The sequence below is a fragment of the Thermobia domestica genome, chromosome 16, assembly GCF_964235325.1.
Source record: "Thermobia domestica chromosome 16, izTheDome1.hap1.1, whole genome shotgun sequence".
NCBI lineage: Eukaryota > Metazoa > Arthropoda > Insecta > Zygentoma > Lepismatidae > Thermobia > Thermobia domestica.
The window spans coordinates 11,393,109-11,412,622 of record NC_137469.1 but is presented as its reverse complement, the minus strand read 5'-3'; the positions used below and the strand labels follow the sequence as shown (position 1 = coordinate 11,412,622).

At 35.7% G+C, this 19,514-nt stretch overlaps 1 protein-coding gene across 2 annotated transcripts in view; it reads left to right on the top strand.

Moving 5' to 3' along the window:
* The window catches only part of LOC145672914 (cytochrome P450 4C1-like), a 60,099-nt gene that overhangs the window by 14,509 nt on the left and 26,076 nt on the right, over window positions 1–19,514 (top strand). Inside the window, exons 2-4 of one of the 2 annotated variants that reach the window (XM_081742117.1) lie at window positions 6,950–7,056; window positions 10,773–10,863; window positions 15,471–15,656. In XM_081742117.1, coding sequence (XP_081598243.1) covers window positions 6,950–7,056; window positions 10,773–10,863; window positions 15,471–15,656 — 384 coding nt within the window. The remainder of the gene's footprint in view (window positions 1–6,949; window positions 7,057–10,772; window positions 10,864–15,470; window positions 15,657–19,514) is intronic. The other variant, XM_081742118.1, reaches the window with a different exon arrangement.

The window sequence follows — 19,514 nt, the reverse complement described above, 5'->3', positions numbered from 1 at the left end:
GGAAAAGAAACATTCTCTGTGTGCAAGAGGTTAATCTATACACATGACGATACATCACTCCAAATGTTTTAAACATATTAACTGGCAGAGTATATAGTTATCCTGGGGGCAAGAAAACAAAGGGATTTTTACTGAAATTAAAAATCGTAGTATGGTGGTACGTACCATACGCATGAACTTACTTTGGAGGAGGGGTCCAAATTCAATGCGAAGATAAAGTATTTTCAGATTTGTCAATTTTCGAAGTTTATGTTTATAATTCCGTACCTATACGTCCGAGCGCAAGTGAACTACGTCAGTCAAACATCGGTCCTTACTGAACAAACTTGGGCACAGATCGTTGCAATTGCGTAATTAGGAGGCGCACCATAAATTCGTATTTAGGTTCTAAACATCGTGTGTGTGGGTTTTATCGGGGTTCTCCCGTTTCCTTCCACTTTTTTCATTCCACCATTTCATTCATTTCTCATCATCAGCGTCTACTTTAGCCTAACCGGCATAACCGTAGGACGTGAAACTAAAAGATTTCATTTCATTTCATTTTCGTATTAAGGTTCTAATCCTTGATTTTTCTCACTTTTATATTTACCATAATCTATTAATTTTTAATTACTAGCTTCGTTTATTCAATATCGACATGATACTTTCAGGATATATTAGTGGTGGGCTAAGGTTTATTTGAAGATAGTTGCATCTGTCTCTTAGCAGTATTTCCAGCCATAGAACTATTTATTTCCAGACTTTTTTTGGTAAAAATTTCCTTTTTTCCCTTCTAAAATTTGCCTCTTATTTCCTTCTCTTCTATTGGCTACATTGGAACGAACATACCAGATTCTGGAAGCCTCATCCTTGACTTACACAACGCACTATAAAAAGTTTCACTTGGATAATTGGAGACACTACAATTCCGGTCTTACAGTATACCATATTACATAATTTTAAGGATAATAGTGACTTTCTAGGAAAAATGATATACTTTTTAAAATTACATGCTTAATTTGAGAGATATCATCATGATACTAGCTGAATATATTATTGGTGGGCCAAAGATTACTTTAAAATTGTTTGCTTCTGAGTGGTAGCAATGTTGCCAGCTACAGAAAATGTTAATTGTAATTGTTTGTAAAAAATTTGGGAAGTTTATCCTTTCCCCCCTATTATTTCAGTGTCCTTGGCTATATTCAAACCAACGTACAACTGTCTGGAATCATTCTTGGCCTACAAAACGCACCATAGAGGAGCACGATTGAATAATTAGGGAAGACGGTGAACCACCATGTATGCTGATTTTTGCTTCTGACGCGTAAGAAGTGCCAAAATTTGATGTGTATTATGAGAGAGTTTTTTTCTTTCTCTCTTTGTATGGCAGCCAGCGACTTCAGGTTTTTACTGTACCTTGTCAACATACCAGAAAATTCTTTTTAGGTGACTTGAACCCCTGTGGCTTCGGTGTTCCCAGCTAGAAAAAATCATGAAATTCGGCTAGGGATTTTTTTTTTAAATTTCACTCCTACATTTTTTCAATAATCCCTCCCGTTCGCAACACTGCAATCTAACTTACACCAAAAAATAGCCATGTCCCTTTTCTAAAATACAAGACGTAAACGATATCAATCGGGATAACAGTGTTTGGGCAATAAATCATTAACTGAAAGTCTACCAAAAACCCCAAAATCGATTTTGTCCCGAAAGGGTTAATGAGATATGCGCGCCAAAGATTTCGGGCTCTAATTTAACGTGAGCCCCCCCCCCAAAGTTTCTGGGCTGGTCCAGAGAATGAATGGCCTACATAGTACTGTCTACGGGCTGGATAGGCTTCCAAATTTCAGCTTTCGTTCTCCCATAGTTAATGTGATATAGGCGCCGAAAATTTGGGGGCTAACTTCACCAGAGCCTCCCAACTTTCTGGGCTAGTCGAGATAAAGATCGATGGGCTAACAAATTTCATCTTTCGGGCCAATATAGTTAATAAGGTGTGAAAATCAAAGTTTTGGGGCGTTAACTTAACGTGAGCCCTTAACTTTTTGGGCAAGTTGAGATAATGAGTGTACCAGGTACTAAACTTCATGGGCCTTCCAACCCATTATTATTTAGCATTTGGGGCACTCAAGGAACACAGATACAGGGTCTCCAAATGTGAAAATGAAAATGCAATCTTTAAGTTTTATGTCCGACTGTCATCCTGGGTAGACTAAAGGAGACGCAGATGATGAGAATAAATGGAATGGTGAAATGAAAGAGTTGTGGGAAAGGGAAACTCCAAGAAAACCCTCACACACGGTGTTTGTTCACCACAAACCCCACTTTGCGCAAGTTGGTATAGAACCAGGGCCCCGCAGCATGTGTGAACCCTCTGCCACTAAGCCACTGCGGCCCGGAAGTCCTCGAGACGAGACACATAGGCGTATACCTAACGTGTAATTTGTTCGTAGCGGGAATTTCTGTTATGGTATAGTTAATTACATACAATGAAAAACCGAAAATGTGATGTGGACAATCGCGAACAAGCAATAAACAATCTGCGTGATTTGTTTTAGATTTCGGAAAATAGGTTCTGCCAGATTTACGCTTATCGACTGTAATAGTTTATTTATTTATTTATTTATTTGGGAGGGAAGCAAAGTATAATACATTTCAGTCATTACACATGCAAAGAGATGTTATATGGTAATTGTTTTTTGCTGAAATATAACTTCGGTATCTTTTATACGTGTTTAGGAGCTGAGATTATTATCTAATAATTATAAGGAAGATACAAGTTTTTTTTTTTTTTTTTTTTTTTTTTTTTTTTACGAAGATACAAGTTTTTCACCTTCGTACAACAATTCATGTTTAATAGGCGTATAGAAGGGGCTCATGCCCAAAACATTGGGACTCCATTTCTGGGGCCCCATGTTGGGGGCCTGGTTCCTGACCACCACTGTGCTGAGGGGAATCGGATCTTTCCAACGTCACCATCTGTATGCAACAACTCCATGCTGAAACGAGAAATAGAGTGGACTCAAGCCCAACATTTCGGAACCACATTTTCTGGAGCTTCGAGGCCAGGGCCCAATTTCTGACATTACCGCTTTCGTTAATCGACCCCGACCTTTCAAACGCTAACACTATAGTACAACACCATGTTAAATAGGCAAATAAAAGAGACCTGAACCCAAACTTTTGGGATCTCATTTCTGGAGTCTCAGGTCCCGGAGCTTTCCAACACCACAATATGTATCCAATAACTCCATGCTTAAAAGAAAAATATAATGAAGCCAAGCTCAAAATTTCGGGACACCATTTTTGGACCTTTGAGACAAGGGCCCAATTTCTGACGTTAACACTGTGCTCAGACGACCCGAACATTTAAAAACTTCACCACCCACCCACATACAATTCCATGTTTAATAGGCGTATAGAAAGAACCCTTTTTCTGGAGCCTCATGGCTGGGGCCCGGTTTCTGATATCACCACTGTGCTCGGGAGACCCGGACTTTTCCAATGCCACCATCTGCATCCACTAACTCCATGTCTAACACGGCTTCCCCATTGTAGGAGGATTTTGACGAATTTTCTGCAGGTTCTTTACAACTATTTACAACGTTTCAAACTATTCATAAGAAATGAAATTTCAATACATTAGAAACTATGTTCTTTTAAAATGTTCAAAATGGATGACAGCATTGATTTCCAGTAATAGTTGTAAACTTTCGTAATTTTATTCTCTATTTGAATAGTAGTTTAATTTCGAATCTTTTACGGTTAAAAATATTTTTGTGAAATGTAACGGAATACATTGAAATGCTCCTACTCCCACGGGTACATGTTCCAATTATAAATCGATTTAAAGGTTCAGTGTACAAATGAGAAACTCCCAAAGCGAAGTACAATATTGTAACGTTGTTGACATACATATGAATAACTGGTGATTAGGTCGTTAAGCTGTACATAAAATCATATAAATTTTCATTCATATTACGCAGACAAGTACACACAGAACAGCATATGAATCTTTATCTGACTTTTGTTTCTCTAACTTTCTGATAGCCTTTAGAAATAATATCTTTACAATCGAAATATTCGTTAAACATTATTATTATTATTATCCTTCAATATTCATTATACATCATATTCTTCATTACTTTAAATTCTTCATATTACATAACTATTTTACATTATATTCCGTCGAAGCTGTTTCAAAGTTAGTATTACACTTCTGACATAGTCATCATTACAAATCATAATTGATTCTCAATCCATACGCCTGTAACTTGTCCATCCTACCTGCAGTGTGGATCCTACGCAGTTTCGATCCTACGCAGTTTCGACGCTACGCAGTTTCGACCGTACGCAGTTTCGATCGTACGCAGTTTCGACCGTACGCAGTTTCGATCCTACGCAGTTTCGATCCTACGCAGTTTCGACGCTACGCAGTTTCGACCGTACGCAGTTTCGATCCTACGCAGTTTAGGTCGTGTGGAGTCCATGAATATAACCCTAATTTATAGCTGCACAGGTTAAACAAATTAAAGAGAGAGAGAAAAAAAATATATTTTTTGAGCGCATGATTAAAACTTAAATTATTTCAGGGCAACTGCGTAGGATCGAAACTGCGTACGGTCGAAACTGCGTACGATCGAAACTGCGTACGATCGAAACAGGTTTTGAGCTGAATTTTTCGATCGTACGCAGTTTCGATCCTACGCCGCATTCCCAAATTTTATAGGAAAAGAATTATAAATACGAAAATTGGAATGAGTAAAACAAAATGTTGCTAAATCGACAAGAAAGTTTTATTTTCGTTTTATTGTTCTTATTTACTGGTCTTTTGACATGAAATTTGCCACATACATGTCTTTGCCGATTATGCACATACTAACATTATAAGTAATACCGGGCGAATTCGTTATCAAATTATATTCCTACAACAACATATTTATTGACATGCGACAATAATTTTGGACACGAGTGTACATAGAGCAAAAACGATAAGAGATTGCGAGAAGCGTTTTCTTAAATTGACTTAGCGTTCTAAGAACAGATATCATCTTCTCTCTTAACTCTCTATTCAAACCGGAAGTGGCAGAAATCAACCACTTCCGGTTTTAACGTTGATCGCTATAGATTAAAAAGGGTAATAGACAACGAGAATCGGTTTTCTGTAATCAATTAAAAGTCTCATAATGTATTCCATCACCACTCTAATCTTTCTACGAAAACCGGAAATGGCAGATATATATTACCACTTCCGGTTTAAATATTAATTGTGAAAATATTACATTATACAAACCAAACTCCTTTACAGGGTGTAAACCGGATCCTTTTACTTTTCTTATCTCTAACTACACTTCTCTTAATTCATTAAACCTGTATACCATACATCTCCAGTTAACGTAATTTAGTTGTTAAATAATTTCAGCTATAATAATAATAATAAAAATCCTGTAACAATGTAGAGACCTACAGACGGTTTCGACGAAGTAGTGTCATCATCTTCAGTGAACTAGAACAAAAACTTGTATTACTGAACCCCTTACATTTTGCAGATACTTCCACTTACAGATGAACAACTAAGTACAGATGAAAATGGATGAATCCGTGAGTCCCGGGAACATTATACAAAGAAGTTACCTTATTGAGTCCTTGAACTAGAGAAAATGGCATTATAATCAAATAGGTCTTGCACACAGAGCACTCATTCAAGAAGAAAACGTCAGTTATTTATATTCAGTGACGCTGTGAGATTTAATTTCTCGGAGGGGAGGGAGGGATGGACAAAAATTGTATTTCTGTCTTTAGCCAACTGGACCCAGTTTCCATTTTGTACTCCTATTTCTGCGATATCTAATCTTAATATTATCCTCCCATATGCGCCTAGGTCTTCCTAATAGACGTTTTCTGATTGGCGTTCCTGTTTTCTTCCGTTCTGGCTATATGACCTGCCCGTCTGAGCCTCCTAGATTTAATAACCCTAACAATGTTTGGTAAACGGTATAAATTATGCAGTTCCTCGTTGTGAAGTTTCCGCCATCCCCCATTTCCGTTCCTCTTGGGTACGACTATTAATCTCAGAATTTTATTCTCAAATATTTTCAATCTGCGTTCTTCTCTCAGAGTATGCGACCATCTTTTGCAACCATACATCACAACATGCATGATTGTCGTTTCATAGCTATAACTTCCTCGACAGAATTCGCGTCAACAAAAAGTTTTGAAATGAATAGTAACACGAATTCCCTGCTTTTAGTCTACATTTAATTTCTTCCTGGACATGATTTTGGTCTGTTAATATTGATCCTAGATATTTGAAAGTATCCACTTTATTAAAAGTATTTTTTGATATTTTAACGCATCCATAATTTACAGTATTACGATCAGGACGAACTTCCATGTATTTAGTTTTCTCTGCATTTACTTCTAAATCCATGTCTCTGTAAGCATTTAATAACACTTCTGCATTTCTTTCTGTTGTTCTCCTATCATCCCCTACTAAATTTACATCATCAGCATACGCAATAACCTGGTGAATACCATTCAGCTGTAGGCCCTGGTTGTTGTCTTTGATTTTCCTTATAGCGTACTCCAGGACAAAGTTGAATAATAATGGCGACAACGCATCTCCTTGTTTCAAGCCATTCTCGACGTGAAAGCTCGTGGACAAGAATTTTTCTACCCGGACTTTACTTTTGGGATTCAATTAAACATATCTTAACTAATCTAACCAGTTGTTTCGGTATTCCAAAGAATTTAATATTGCATTTTTAATGTATAGCATGTGTCAACCATTGACCTTGTCATGGCGGTGACAAATAGCCTAGATACTGGCGCCCCCATTAAAGCAATCAATTGTCGAATGGTGGATATTCACTATCTACAGTAACGAATGTTGAATTCATTCAATAAATTAAGAAGCAAATAATCTTGATAAACTTGAGCTACAATTAAAAGTGATTCTAATTATTTGCAGAAATATTTATGGCGATCAATAAATACATCGCACTCTACCAAAATGTGTACTGTTTTTGGTTTGGCTTTCATCCAGTAGTCAACCTCACGTATGCTCCAGATTTAGAGGTATGTATTCGAAAGGAAATAACGACCGTACCAACTGAGAATTTTTTTGATGTAAAGAATCTCACAATTAATTAGACTGCAAGAGCTGGTATTAATACAGCAATATTATGTTAGGTAAAGGAAACATGTAGCCAATGAAATCTTTTATTAAGAATATATATATTAAGGTGTGTTGAATTCGAGTAATTTTTTTTGGGGGGGGAGGGGTAACCCATGATGAAATTGGTGCTTCGTGGCGTCTTGATAGTGGGAATAAGGTGGGACGTCGTCTGTAATCTGTACTTCTATGCTAGTGCAGATAGTAGTTCAGAATGCGTATACAATATGTACTCCATATCTGGCTGTAATTGACATAAAATCCACCTGTTCAAAGTAAAGTTGCCCCTTCTAGACAGTATTTAAATGCACAATTATTTTATTTCTCATTATCAGGATGCGACGGAGTACCCCAACAAAAGTGTTATCCAAGTTCAACCCACCTTAAAATAAATAAATAAATATATATAAGGTGTTTAACATGGAACAACCATGTATGAATATGGACAACTTCCAAGCGAACTATGAACCACTAACATAATTTCATCATACTTTATTTTGATTACTATACAGTAAGAGATGTAAATTTATGTACCGCTCTAACTTGACCATCTGCTTAAATTAGTTTCCTACTTGTGATACTTAGATATAAAGATACATCATTTTCTTTGTACGTTAATCGGTGACAGGAGTTTATCTTTTTTATAGGACTTCAAGTGGGCATCTTAGACAGATTTTACTGTTTGTTATCTGTCGTGAGAATATCAGGGTGACGATTCTGTAATAGTAACGTCACTATATACTTTCGTTAATTTTGGTTAGGAGTCATGTACGTATACAACAAACTGAAACAAAAATCACTGGTGGAAACATCGAACATAGTGCATTGAGAATTGAGTTGGACTGGCCTAGTGAATTGAATTTATGATAATCTCGAAACGAAATAATCTCAATATTTGCATTTAGTTTAAGTTTTGGTTCGTGAAAATTCCTTGTACTTTATCAAGGTTTCGACTCTCCCCACGGAGCCTTATTCACAATTTATATATGTTATAGATATGTGTATTCATTAGTGACTAGAGTTAATATTAGGTTGGTTCGAATAAAATGTCCAATTTTTGACGTCTGGTGGGAAATTTACTTGAAAATGAAATGAAATCTTTTAGTTTTACGTCCCACGGTTATGCCGGTTAGGCTAAATGAGACGGTGATTATGAGACATGAATGAAATGGTGCAATGACGAAAGTGGCAGGAAACAGCAGAACCCCGAGAAAACACACGAGCATGGTGTTTGTCCATCACAAAGTCCACATGGCGCGAGCTGGAATCGAACCAGGGACCTCAAGCGCCGGAGGTGAACGCTCTAGCAGTGAGCCACCGCGCCCCACGAAACTCACTTGAGCAACAAAGCACAGGGATATAGTAAAGACCTCAGACGTCACATTGGGGACCGACTCTTAAGTACATACGTACAGTACTAGGAAAAAAAGGGATTTTCCTATTCCTAAACATAGTACAACGCTCTAGCAAAAAGGCCATAAGTATACAGGAATATTAATTTACAACAAACTATCTAACGATATAAGAGACTCCAAGTCAGATGAAATTTTCAAAGAAAGACTAACACGTTACCTGTTGCAACATTGTTTTTATTCTCTCCCTCTCTCTGAATCATTTAAACATACAAAAGAAAATTGTAAAGCTACAATCAAATGATAAGCTAGAAACTATAAACTTAACATAATGAAGTTGGCAACACTAAATAGTAGAGCAAGTAGGTATCTAAGTAAGAGCAGAGGCGGCGATTAGGTTGCAGTTTTCTCCCACATTTTTGAAGTGACTCCTTAATGTATATAGTTTCATTTTGAAATGTAAAGTTTTTGTATGTATTACTGGTTCATAGAAAAAAATGGTGCCATATAATATTTGCCGTTGCGTGAGTACGTATTTGTTGTTTGTCTTCCCGTGGAATTAAGAAAGCTACAAGAATTGCGTTTTAACTGCCATGGAAAATGGCCCAAAAGTAACCTATTGGAGCGCAACAATTTCAGCGTACGTTGATTTCTTCTCACAAGGGCTCGATATGTTGGTCATCTGCTTTGAAACTAGTTGAGAGAACATTTCACAAAAAAAGAAAAGTCTTTCAGAAGTATTCTTTAATTGCACAAAAATTGACAGTTCCTAAAATATTTTTTTTATACTTTTTAATAGTAAGGAATATTGATCAAAAAGAGAGTAATAAAAAACAACTTCTACCTTTTCCATAAAGCCACTAAAAAAAATATGGCCTACTAGTAATAAGATGTTGTTATTCACATAGAAATATATGGACATGCTCTATACCGCATGTACAAATGTACAATACTGTGGTCGCTTGAACGTAAAATAAATAAATAACACTATGTATTAAAAGTAACATTACTTTTATCCGTAAATGGTATACTTATTAGAATCACGGTTACGGTGACTTTAACGGTGACTATCCATATCCCATAATGGATAAGTAAGTTCGTGTGATTGTCTTTATTGTCTCTACCAGACTTACCAAATTGCGAAATATTCTTTGTGTTCGCATCTTGAAAAGTTGTATATATTTTACTAATGTTGATTACCCTCTTCTCTAGGTTGAAATAAAAACTTTAAATGCACAATTTCTTTATATATATATATATATATATATATATATATATATATATATATATATCCCCTTTCCCCCTCCCTCAAGTTGTGATGCTGGGTGCTGAATTTGGACTTAAACGGGCATCGGAAGTGTCACTGGTCATTTCAATGACCCCGAAAACTATAGATTCGACACTAATATCGATCACTTTTATATATCTTCCCCTTCCGTAAGTTGCAGGGTTAAATTTGGATTGAAATGGCATCGGAAGTGTCAATGTTCATCTCAGCGACCCCTCCGATATATGTATTCCCCTCCCCTAAGTTGCACCGTCAAAGTGAAATGATCTTTCCCGAACCTCGTCTTTGTGGCTATTTGATCGAGATCAGTCGCGTGGTTCATATATATATATATATATATATATATATATATCCCCCTTCATTTCCCCTACGTTGTACCGTCAGTGAAATAATAATAATAATCATAAAAAAACATCCCAGCCCCGAACCTCATCTATGTTGAAAATTTGATGGAGGTCGGTCGGGTGTTTCAAGAGGTACACTCATGTCCAAAATTATTGTCGCATGTCTATAATTATGTTGTTGTAGGAATATAATTTGATAACGAATTCGCCTGGTATTTCTTATAATGTTAGTATCTGTATAATCTGCAAAGATATGAATGTGGTAAATTTCATTTCAAATGAGCATTAAATAAGAACAATGTAACGAAAAAACCTTTCTTGTTCATTTAGCAACATTTGGTAATTACTCATTCTAATTTTCGTATTTATAATTCTTTTCCTATAAAATTGACCATAAATATACATTTCCCGATTATACACATAGTATCAGTATTAAAAGTATCCTGCAAAATCATTATCAAATTATATTCTTACAAGAAGACAGCTATAGATATGCGACAATCATTTTGGACATGAGTGTACAAAATCACAAACATAGTGACTTTCATTTTTATATACTTACATTAACAAATCATTTATATACGTCATTGGCTAATGTAATATGAACGTTAAATTAATTGGTTTGTATTTATTAGGCTATTCTTGGCAACTCGAAGAACATTGAGAAAAGTCATGTCTATGACTTACTTCATGATTGGATGGGGACTGGTTTACTTACAAGTACAGGTAAGTACTGTATTCATTACATATAAAACAAAATTAATTTTATAGAGTACAATTTTTATGTTCTTTCGCGATCAATAGAAAAAAAATGGAAGAATGACACACTGCTGAGTGCTTAATGATTCTTCCTAGTGTTTAATAATAATAATAATAATAATAATAATAATAATAATAATAATAATAATAATAATAATAATAATAATAATAATAATAATAATAATAATAATAATAATAATAATAATAATAATAATAATAATAATAATAATAATAATAATAATAAATTTTCTCTGTTTCTCTTGTACTCCGACGATAAGACGTGTAAGGCTCGAAAGCTAAGTACTACTTTTTACTGCCTTTTAGTATATGTGGGTTTTCAACAATCGTGTAAGTACTGTACCCTATATTCAGTTGTTATACATATGACTATTGACGATAGTAAATAGCCAGATACACATTTTTCTAAGCCTTGAATGGCTTTTCGATAGAGTGTAGGTAGAACAGAAGAAATAATCAGAAAATAATAATAATAATAAAAACTACAGATAAAGGTGTCTTCTCGTGTGTCACTATGACTCATTTTAAATATTTTGAGAGCTTCTTTCTTCTCTACACTGGTCGACAATCCATTCGGAGCTTGAAAGCTAAGTCTGTATTTAGTTATTTTCTCTGAGTTCTAAACATCCATGTAACTAATTTGTTATGTTGCGCGAAGCGCGTATTATTTTAAGTATTCTCATACCTTGGTTCCAGTAAATTTTCGGAAATCAACTGTTGGATTAAAAAAAAAAAAAAAAACTATACTTATACTAAGAAATTAGGGCAAGTACCTGTGTTAGAAAATTCGTGAACTCAGTTAATTTACTATACAGTACGCATATAATTAAAAAGAGTGGTGGAAAAAAATATATTTTTCTCTGCCTGTGGTGTTTTCAGAATGCCGCATGGTTTAGTTGGTGAAGCATCAACCTAGCAATTCCATGGCCCGGGTTCGATGTCTGGTGGAAGTCTCTTGTTCTACCCTCGTCAAAATATGAATCAGAGTATGTGGGAAAACATGGGGATGGGGTTAAATACGGCTGAAACGGGGTTGCGACCACATCATTTTAACTGTGTGCTGACATCATGGCAGTCTGGAGCTTTACCATCAACCGCTCGTAGGGCACATCTACCTGTCCTGAATGGAATGCATACCTTTACTTAAGCCATGATGTTTTCAGTTCTATAATTTGGGTGCAATATTGCCAGGACATAGTATTTACCAATTATGTTTTTTAAAAAAAACAAACTAAATTTATATATAGTAAGAGTGCGTAGGAAAATTGTAATTTTGCTAATAAAGTGCTTTTTAGTTAATTATATGAACACTTTTATGCATATTTAAATAATAAAGGATTGATCTTAAATTCACTTAAGCACCCATCGACTACTTGTTGTCATCGTAGATCTATGAATGCAGATTCAAAAAATTTGGTGCTTCGTCCCCGAGTTCGAAGCAAAGCATAAACAGGAGGAAGCTACAGCTTGTGAAATGAAGTACATTAATCCTTGAAGCTAGTTCATTTAAAGTGAATTCAATGTTGTATGTGGCGTTAATAAAGTACAATAATAATTCTTTCCACGATGCAGGAGTGTTATCAGTAATGTGAGACTACAAAGCAACGTAAAAATTCCTTCATGGATACGTACTGAGGATGATGACCAGCAGTCGTTGAAACTTATTCGGACAAGTTAAAGGAACACGGTGGCTCAGTGGTAGAGCGTTCATCTCTGGTGTGTAGGGTCCCTGGTTCGATCCTAGCTCGCGCCAATTGGATTTTGTGGTAGACAAACACCGTGTGCGTGTGTTTTTTCGGGGTTCTCCCGTTTCCTCCCACTTTCTTCATTTCACCATTCATTCATTTCTAATCATCATCGTCTCTTTTAGTCTAGCCGGCATAACCGTGTGACGTAAAACTGAAAGATTTAATTCTTCGGACAAGTTAAAAACATCAGTGCTTATGTGAGTTTAAGATCAATATTTTATTATATGAGTACTTATTGGAATATACAGGTGGTTATCAAAGTAATAGAAACATCTGAGAAAAGTGCAAGTTACCAGATTAATATGACAGTGGATCACCTCTCGGCCTCAGGACAGCTCTGATGCATTGTGGAATGGATTCATAGAGGCCATCAATGATAACAAGTAATATCATATTCCGCGTGCAGTGCACATTCAGGTCCGTGCGAGTGGATGGAGATGGAAATCTTCACCGGATTCGTCTCTCTATAACGGACCACAAATGTTCAATTATGTTCAGGTCCTGGCATTTGGAGGACTATAACAGCTCCTACCCGGAAACAATATCTGGACCATACGTTGCATATGGTTCTCTTAAATGGTGACATAATCACATGCAATGGCGCGACCGCTAAGCATCAGCACGACACCTACTGAAAACCGAATATTGAAGAACGCATAACATCACACAGTTACTACGATGTTTCACGATTGGGCGGAGACACTGCGGATCACATGCTTCTTTGGGGATCCGCCATACACAAACATGGCTTGCGGTTTGAAATAATGTGAACAATGACTCACCCTACCATATCACACGTTCCCAGCGATCAGCGGTTCATGTTGCATGTTCGCGGCACCATTGGTGTCGTGCTGAAGCGTTATGGTCGCTTATCAGTGGTTTCGCAAGTGTAACCCGATCCTGTATATCCATGTCATGGGACTAGCGGTGGATATAGGCTGTAGGAAGTGCTGTTTAAGTTTCTCCGTCACATGTACTGCAGTCACACGATGATTCTGAGTGAGAATGCGCATTAATGCGGGGCGAGATATGTCGCTGAGGTTTTTCTTCTGACCACTGTTCCTCTTCGCCGATGTGCTTTTGCCGTGTTTTGTAGACCATCATCACCTCCGGCACTTCCCCTCACGACACACCCAACACACGTGCCACTTCCGTCTCGTTTGCAACACATAACCGAGCACCAACAATATTGGCCAACACTATTGAGAGTGGCCAACAAGTTACTTTGTTTGAAAATCACAGATTATTCATTTTACATTATCACGATCTGTTCAGCTCACTGCACACTGCCGTTCTACTGCTCCTCACGTAGTACGGAGTTCGTCCTAACACACCATCACCAAAACCCAGAGCTGCGGTTGCCATATGATTGTTGGCTACCTAGACGTCTGACGTGTTCTGAACTCCATATGATTTTTATTAAATTGATAAAGATATGTATATAGGGTTTATAAAAAAGAATCATCCGATTTGAAAAGGCTATATTTAAACAAATGTACCGTAGAGTAAATTGTAAAATTCATGTATGGGTATAAAATTTTAAGGTAGGTTCCCATGCTGCAAGAATCTTGCAGCTGTCATTAAAAATCTTTCTATAAATATTTACTGTTTATACGTATAACTTTCTGAAAGCAAGAAAGATATCTGCATCTGTGCAGCACTGCACTCTAGTGGACAAATAGTGAATCTCCTCATTCAAAACATTTATTTTGGCGCGCTTCTCCTCTCCGTCCGAAAGAACTGTCGTTTCAGAAGGCGAAACTTTTTTTCTTTCTTTATGTTATTGCGGGGCGATAGCAGGTAGCAAGCAAGACGATTTAGAAAGTTGCACATGGTTTGATTCCTTGCAAGATAAAAAAAAAAGTTTTATGTCCCTTTCAAGACTATGTTTACATGGAGAAATATTGTAGGGTTTCAATATTTTTAAAATGACATCTAAAAGATTCTTTCAGCATGGCAATCTAGCTTTAGCAATCAATTTTAAGAAATATTCAGTGTACCCACTTTTGGATGTCCAATATTTTTTTACACATTTATGATGATTGTTCGTGGTTATTCAACCTCAGATGTTGGACACCGTTAGAAAGTAAATATAATTAAATGCGAATGTACTCGAACACAACAATTAGGGAATCTTAAAGGAAATATCAAAATATTCCTTCAAATATGCTCTTGGCGTAAATGTTGACAATCTATCTATCTATCTACCTACACACACACACACACACACACACATATATATATATATATATATATATATATATATAATGTAGGGTGTTTCAAAACAACACCGAACGTTTGGGAGGTGCTTCTTGACACCAGGATAAAACAAAAAGTATAGACTAACCTTGGTGCACAAATGCTTGCTTTCTGAGTTATAGGCTGCCGAAAACATTTAAAAAAAAAGAAAAAAAAGAAAAAAAGAAATGAACTTTAAAGGTCCATAGCTCCAATACTATGGGACCTACCGTAGTCGGGTCAAGACTTCACATAGGAAATAGTATGTGCCCTATCCAAAAATTCATGTTTCAGAATCCTAAGATACTAACGCAACAATTTTTATAGGAAGCATTTGTGCACCCAGGTTAGTCTATACATTTTGTCTTATCTTGGTGTTAGGAATCACTTCCTAAACGTTGTCGCTGTTGTTTTGAAACACTCTGTGTATATTGCAAAGTTCCAGGAATTGAAATATTGCAAAATATGGATTTTATATAATCATACATGTGTGATATGCTCCGAGTGAAATCTTGGCAATGAAATTCATTATTAATTAGGAACTTGTTTTAACCTTTCTTTAATTTTCAGGTTCTAAATGGCACTCTCACAGAAAGATCTTAACGCCAGCTTTCCACTTCAAGATTTTAGAACAATTTCTGACAGTTTTCAACGAAAAGAGTGCTATCCTAATGGAGAAACTAAAAGAGGAACTTACAACTCCGGGTTTCAACTTATTTCAATACGTGGGTCTCTGCAGCTTGGATATAATATGCGGTAAGAACTATAACAAGTCTTTCTTTCATCGTAAGTTTTGAGTTTTGATTAAACACAGGATTTATCAACCTGGGGGTCGCGAGAGGTTTTCATGGATTTATCAACCTGGGGGTCGCGAGAGGTTTTCATGGGGGTCACGAAGATAAGCGGAAGAGATAAATAAGATTAGAACCTAATACCGGAAAATATTTTTAAATATGATTTTGAAATTTGTTCTGATATTCATATTTTTTTACTTTTATACATACTGTTAAGAACAACAAAAAATAGGTCTACTAAACATTTTCAACAGGTGCAAAGTTGTTCAAAAATCGATTTAAGTGTAAGAGGTACGATATGAAACTAATGAGAACTGCATATTGAAATACCAGAAAATTACAAATGCAACAAAACTTGCATATTGAAATACAATTAAAATTAAAAACACTAATCCGCAATAGCTGCGTTGCGTTTGCTGATAAATCAACAATTGACAAATTATTCTGTCGGCAATAAAAGGGATTTTGCTTTAGTTTAGGATCCTTTGTTGTTCTTTGCAGAATTTTACACGCGCGGCCTATATGTGTGAGCGAATAGTCTTTTTTTTTTTTTTTTTTTTTTTTTGTCAGTGAGCTGGACATAATGAAGGTTGACTTTTAGTGGTTGATTTTACTTGTTTCCTAAATTATAAATGTAAACAAGCTGCCTTTGCCAGTTTTTGTAGACACTAAACACACACACAACAATGTACCAAATTCACTATATGAAGTGACTCAAAGTAGCGGCCTCTCGAAAATTAAAATAGTCAGTAACTTTTAAAACAACTATCCAAGTTTTTTTTTTAAAAAAAATAAATAAGAAATCAGTTTATTTTGTTATCACATGACTCAAAATTAAGGGAATTATGAAGTATTAAAATATTCAAATGGCCTCCATTTTGAAATTGTATGACGGATCGAGTTCGATATTTGTAATATGAATGAACTAACCAAATTTGATTTTAACCCGTTCACTTTTAGTGTAGTTACTGTATCCACTATATACAAGAAATGGATTCTACTATTATAAAAATATATGGATATCGTGAGATCTCCGCAATGGGTATATTGAAAATCCCACACAAGCTTATTACAAACAAGAAATTATAAAGATGTCGCTGACAAGAGGATGTGATAAAATGGGGGTCGTAATAGGAATTAGGTTGAGAACCTGGATTAAATATAACGTTTGATTTTTATTTATGTAATTAATTAATAATTACTTTTAGACTTAAGAATTGCTTTTGTTACTCGAGGTTGAATCTACTCGGAGGCAACGGAGGGAATTCACCTTCACCCGTTAAAAAGCTCTTTTGATAACAGTCCTTAAAATTATCGATTCTCATGAAACATGGTCAGGGCCAACTCTACCATATGTGCAATATTTGGTACCCATGTGCATTTGCACGGAGCGATAAAAATCTGTCATAATTACATTATTTAAAATAAATTTTTCTTGTTGGAAACACTTCATGATAATGGTAGCTAAATTTACTAAGCTGACCTATTTGAATTCTACACTCATAAATCATGTTTAGGTCGCATTAGTTTAAGGTCACATGGACAGTACTAAAGCAAATGGTCAAAACAAATCCCAGCATGAATTGCTTGATTGTTGTCAAATACAAGAATTCAATTCTCGAACAGTAACGAACATCTGCTCCATTTAATTAGTTATCACAGTTTAAATATGAAAAGTAGTCTTGTCTTTGTCACAAACAAGTTCTTTATAATTGAAGGTGGAAACAAGTTTTTTTTTTTTTTTTAATTAACAGATGTAGAAGGAAAATCAAGAAATAAAGATAAAAGAGATAGTTGTACTGAAATTGCAAACTGATATATTGAGATTGAAACTCGATTTGAATTCTATAAAATAGATTACCATCTTTCCTCTGCAGATGTGTTTGCTTTATCTTTCATTAACATAATAGATTATTATTTAATTAAGAAATTAGATTCAACCAGATTGTATTTATAGTGTTTAAGCCTTTCTGAGTGGGAATGATATTTTCTTCCCCTTCGTTGTTGATGGGGTAACATACTTAAAATCGTGGCTTTTAAATTTTCTTCTTTCTGGAGAAAAGAGGGCGGCAAATGATGCAATTTAACGGGGCGGTAAATTGTCTAAGGCAGGCTCTGAACATGGTATGCGCTTTCTATGAGTCCTGTTAGTTGGATTGAGAGCAGCTACTGACAATGGGGCGCATTCTCACGAATCTTAAGCCCTCCCCTGGCGCGGAAGATCCGGGTTCGATTACCGGTTGGATCTCACGTTAACCCCTTGACTACCAACGGAATACATGTGTCTCATGCGAATAATTCAAACATCATTAGGAATTTGTTTTTAGAAAATTCTAAAAAAAAAAAAAAAAACATGTTCTCCCATCGTGTCAGATGTGACCAGGAGATTGTGCTTAGTTTCCAAAACTGTGTACAGATGTCAGGAATATCCCACATTAAAGGAGTCGTTGATATAAAATTATGTTCACGTTAAAAAAAATGGTAGTTAAAGCGTTAAGCTGTAGGTCAACGTCTCATATAGCGTAGTTCTGAAAGGGACACTAAACACCAAATCAATCAATCAAGCTTAAGCCCTTCCCGAGGGGTCTAGTGACTAAAGTGAAAGTCTTTGGAGACGAGATTCGGGGTTCGATTCTCGGTGGAGACCATTGAAATTTGAGCGCATTACTGAGGTTCAATTTCCACCTTAAATTGTAGGTTCATGTTTAAAATAGCCTTGCTGCTCAAAATGGACGTTTATCTTCAAGAACAAACAAAACAGCCAATCATAAAAGAAATTACATCTCTAACTATAACTTATAACATGGTACCAACTTATAACTCAGTGTTCGTGGTACCTAATCTACAACATAAGCGATTCGGATCTCATTTGTGATGCACGCACTTATAACAAGAGCCGGGATTTGATTATCGTGTGATTTGGAACGGGACAGTGAATCACACATGAACCAGTGATTCGATTCCTTTATCTTTTTCATAGATACGTACGATTAAAAGTTTATACTATGATATCTTTCCCTGGAACTATTCCGATTCAATGTCTTATATTTAATTAGGCTAAATTATAGACCTTCACCTAGGTGAGGATCGAACCTGACACAAGGTTCGTTTAGTGACAAGGATCTTCGTAGCGCCACCACTCTTGATAAACGATGATGACTATGTCTGCACTTAATGTCATTTCAACGGTGTTAACGTAAAAGGTAGTAACCATCAAAAAATTGAAAATGTGGAATTTTATTCAGCTCACTATAGGTCAGGCCATAGGTGCGAAAAATATTGTAAGCTTGTGTGTACTATTAAGGCAAATAAACCACTTTTTATACTTGTGTCTTGCAAGAATGTAAATGGAATTTAGAAGTTTTTTTTTTTTGCTCTCCTGAAAAAAGTTGGAAATGAGGCTTACGACATTTTACCTTAATACCGTATGCAGACAGAGACATCAACCACGTAAACCAGAATAAAACTTAAACCTAACATACTTTGATAATTCATACAGAAAATTACAATTATTTTCAAGATGAAGTAATCAAATCGATTTTCGGTTATTAGTTTTATCTTTGAGCTTTCTTTTACTTACATTTTTTAATTCACCTGATACCTACGAACAACGAAAACACACTAAATATTTTATATTCTCAGAAAAGTACTTACACATCACAATTTTCACTGTATAAGATTCAATATTTGTAAGGGCTTTTAAATTTATATACTATTTTTTTTCTATTATAAGCCCATATCCATATCGATTTTGGCCTGCGCGGTAAAGAAACGATGTAACTATAAATGCAACTGCGAAACGATAGGATAGATTAATTTC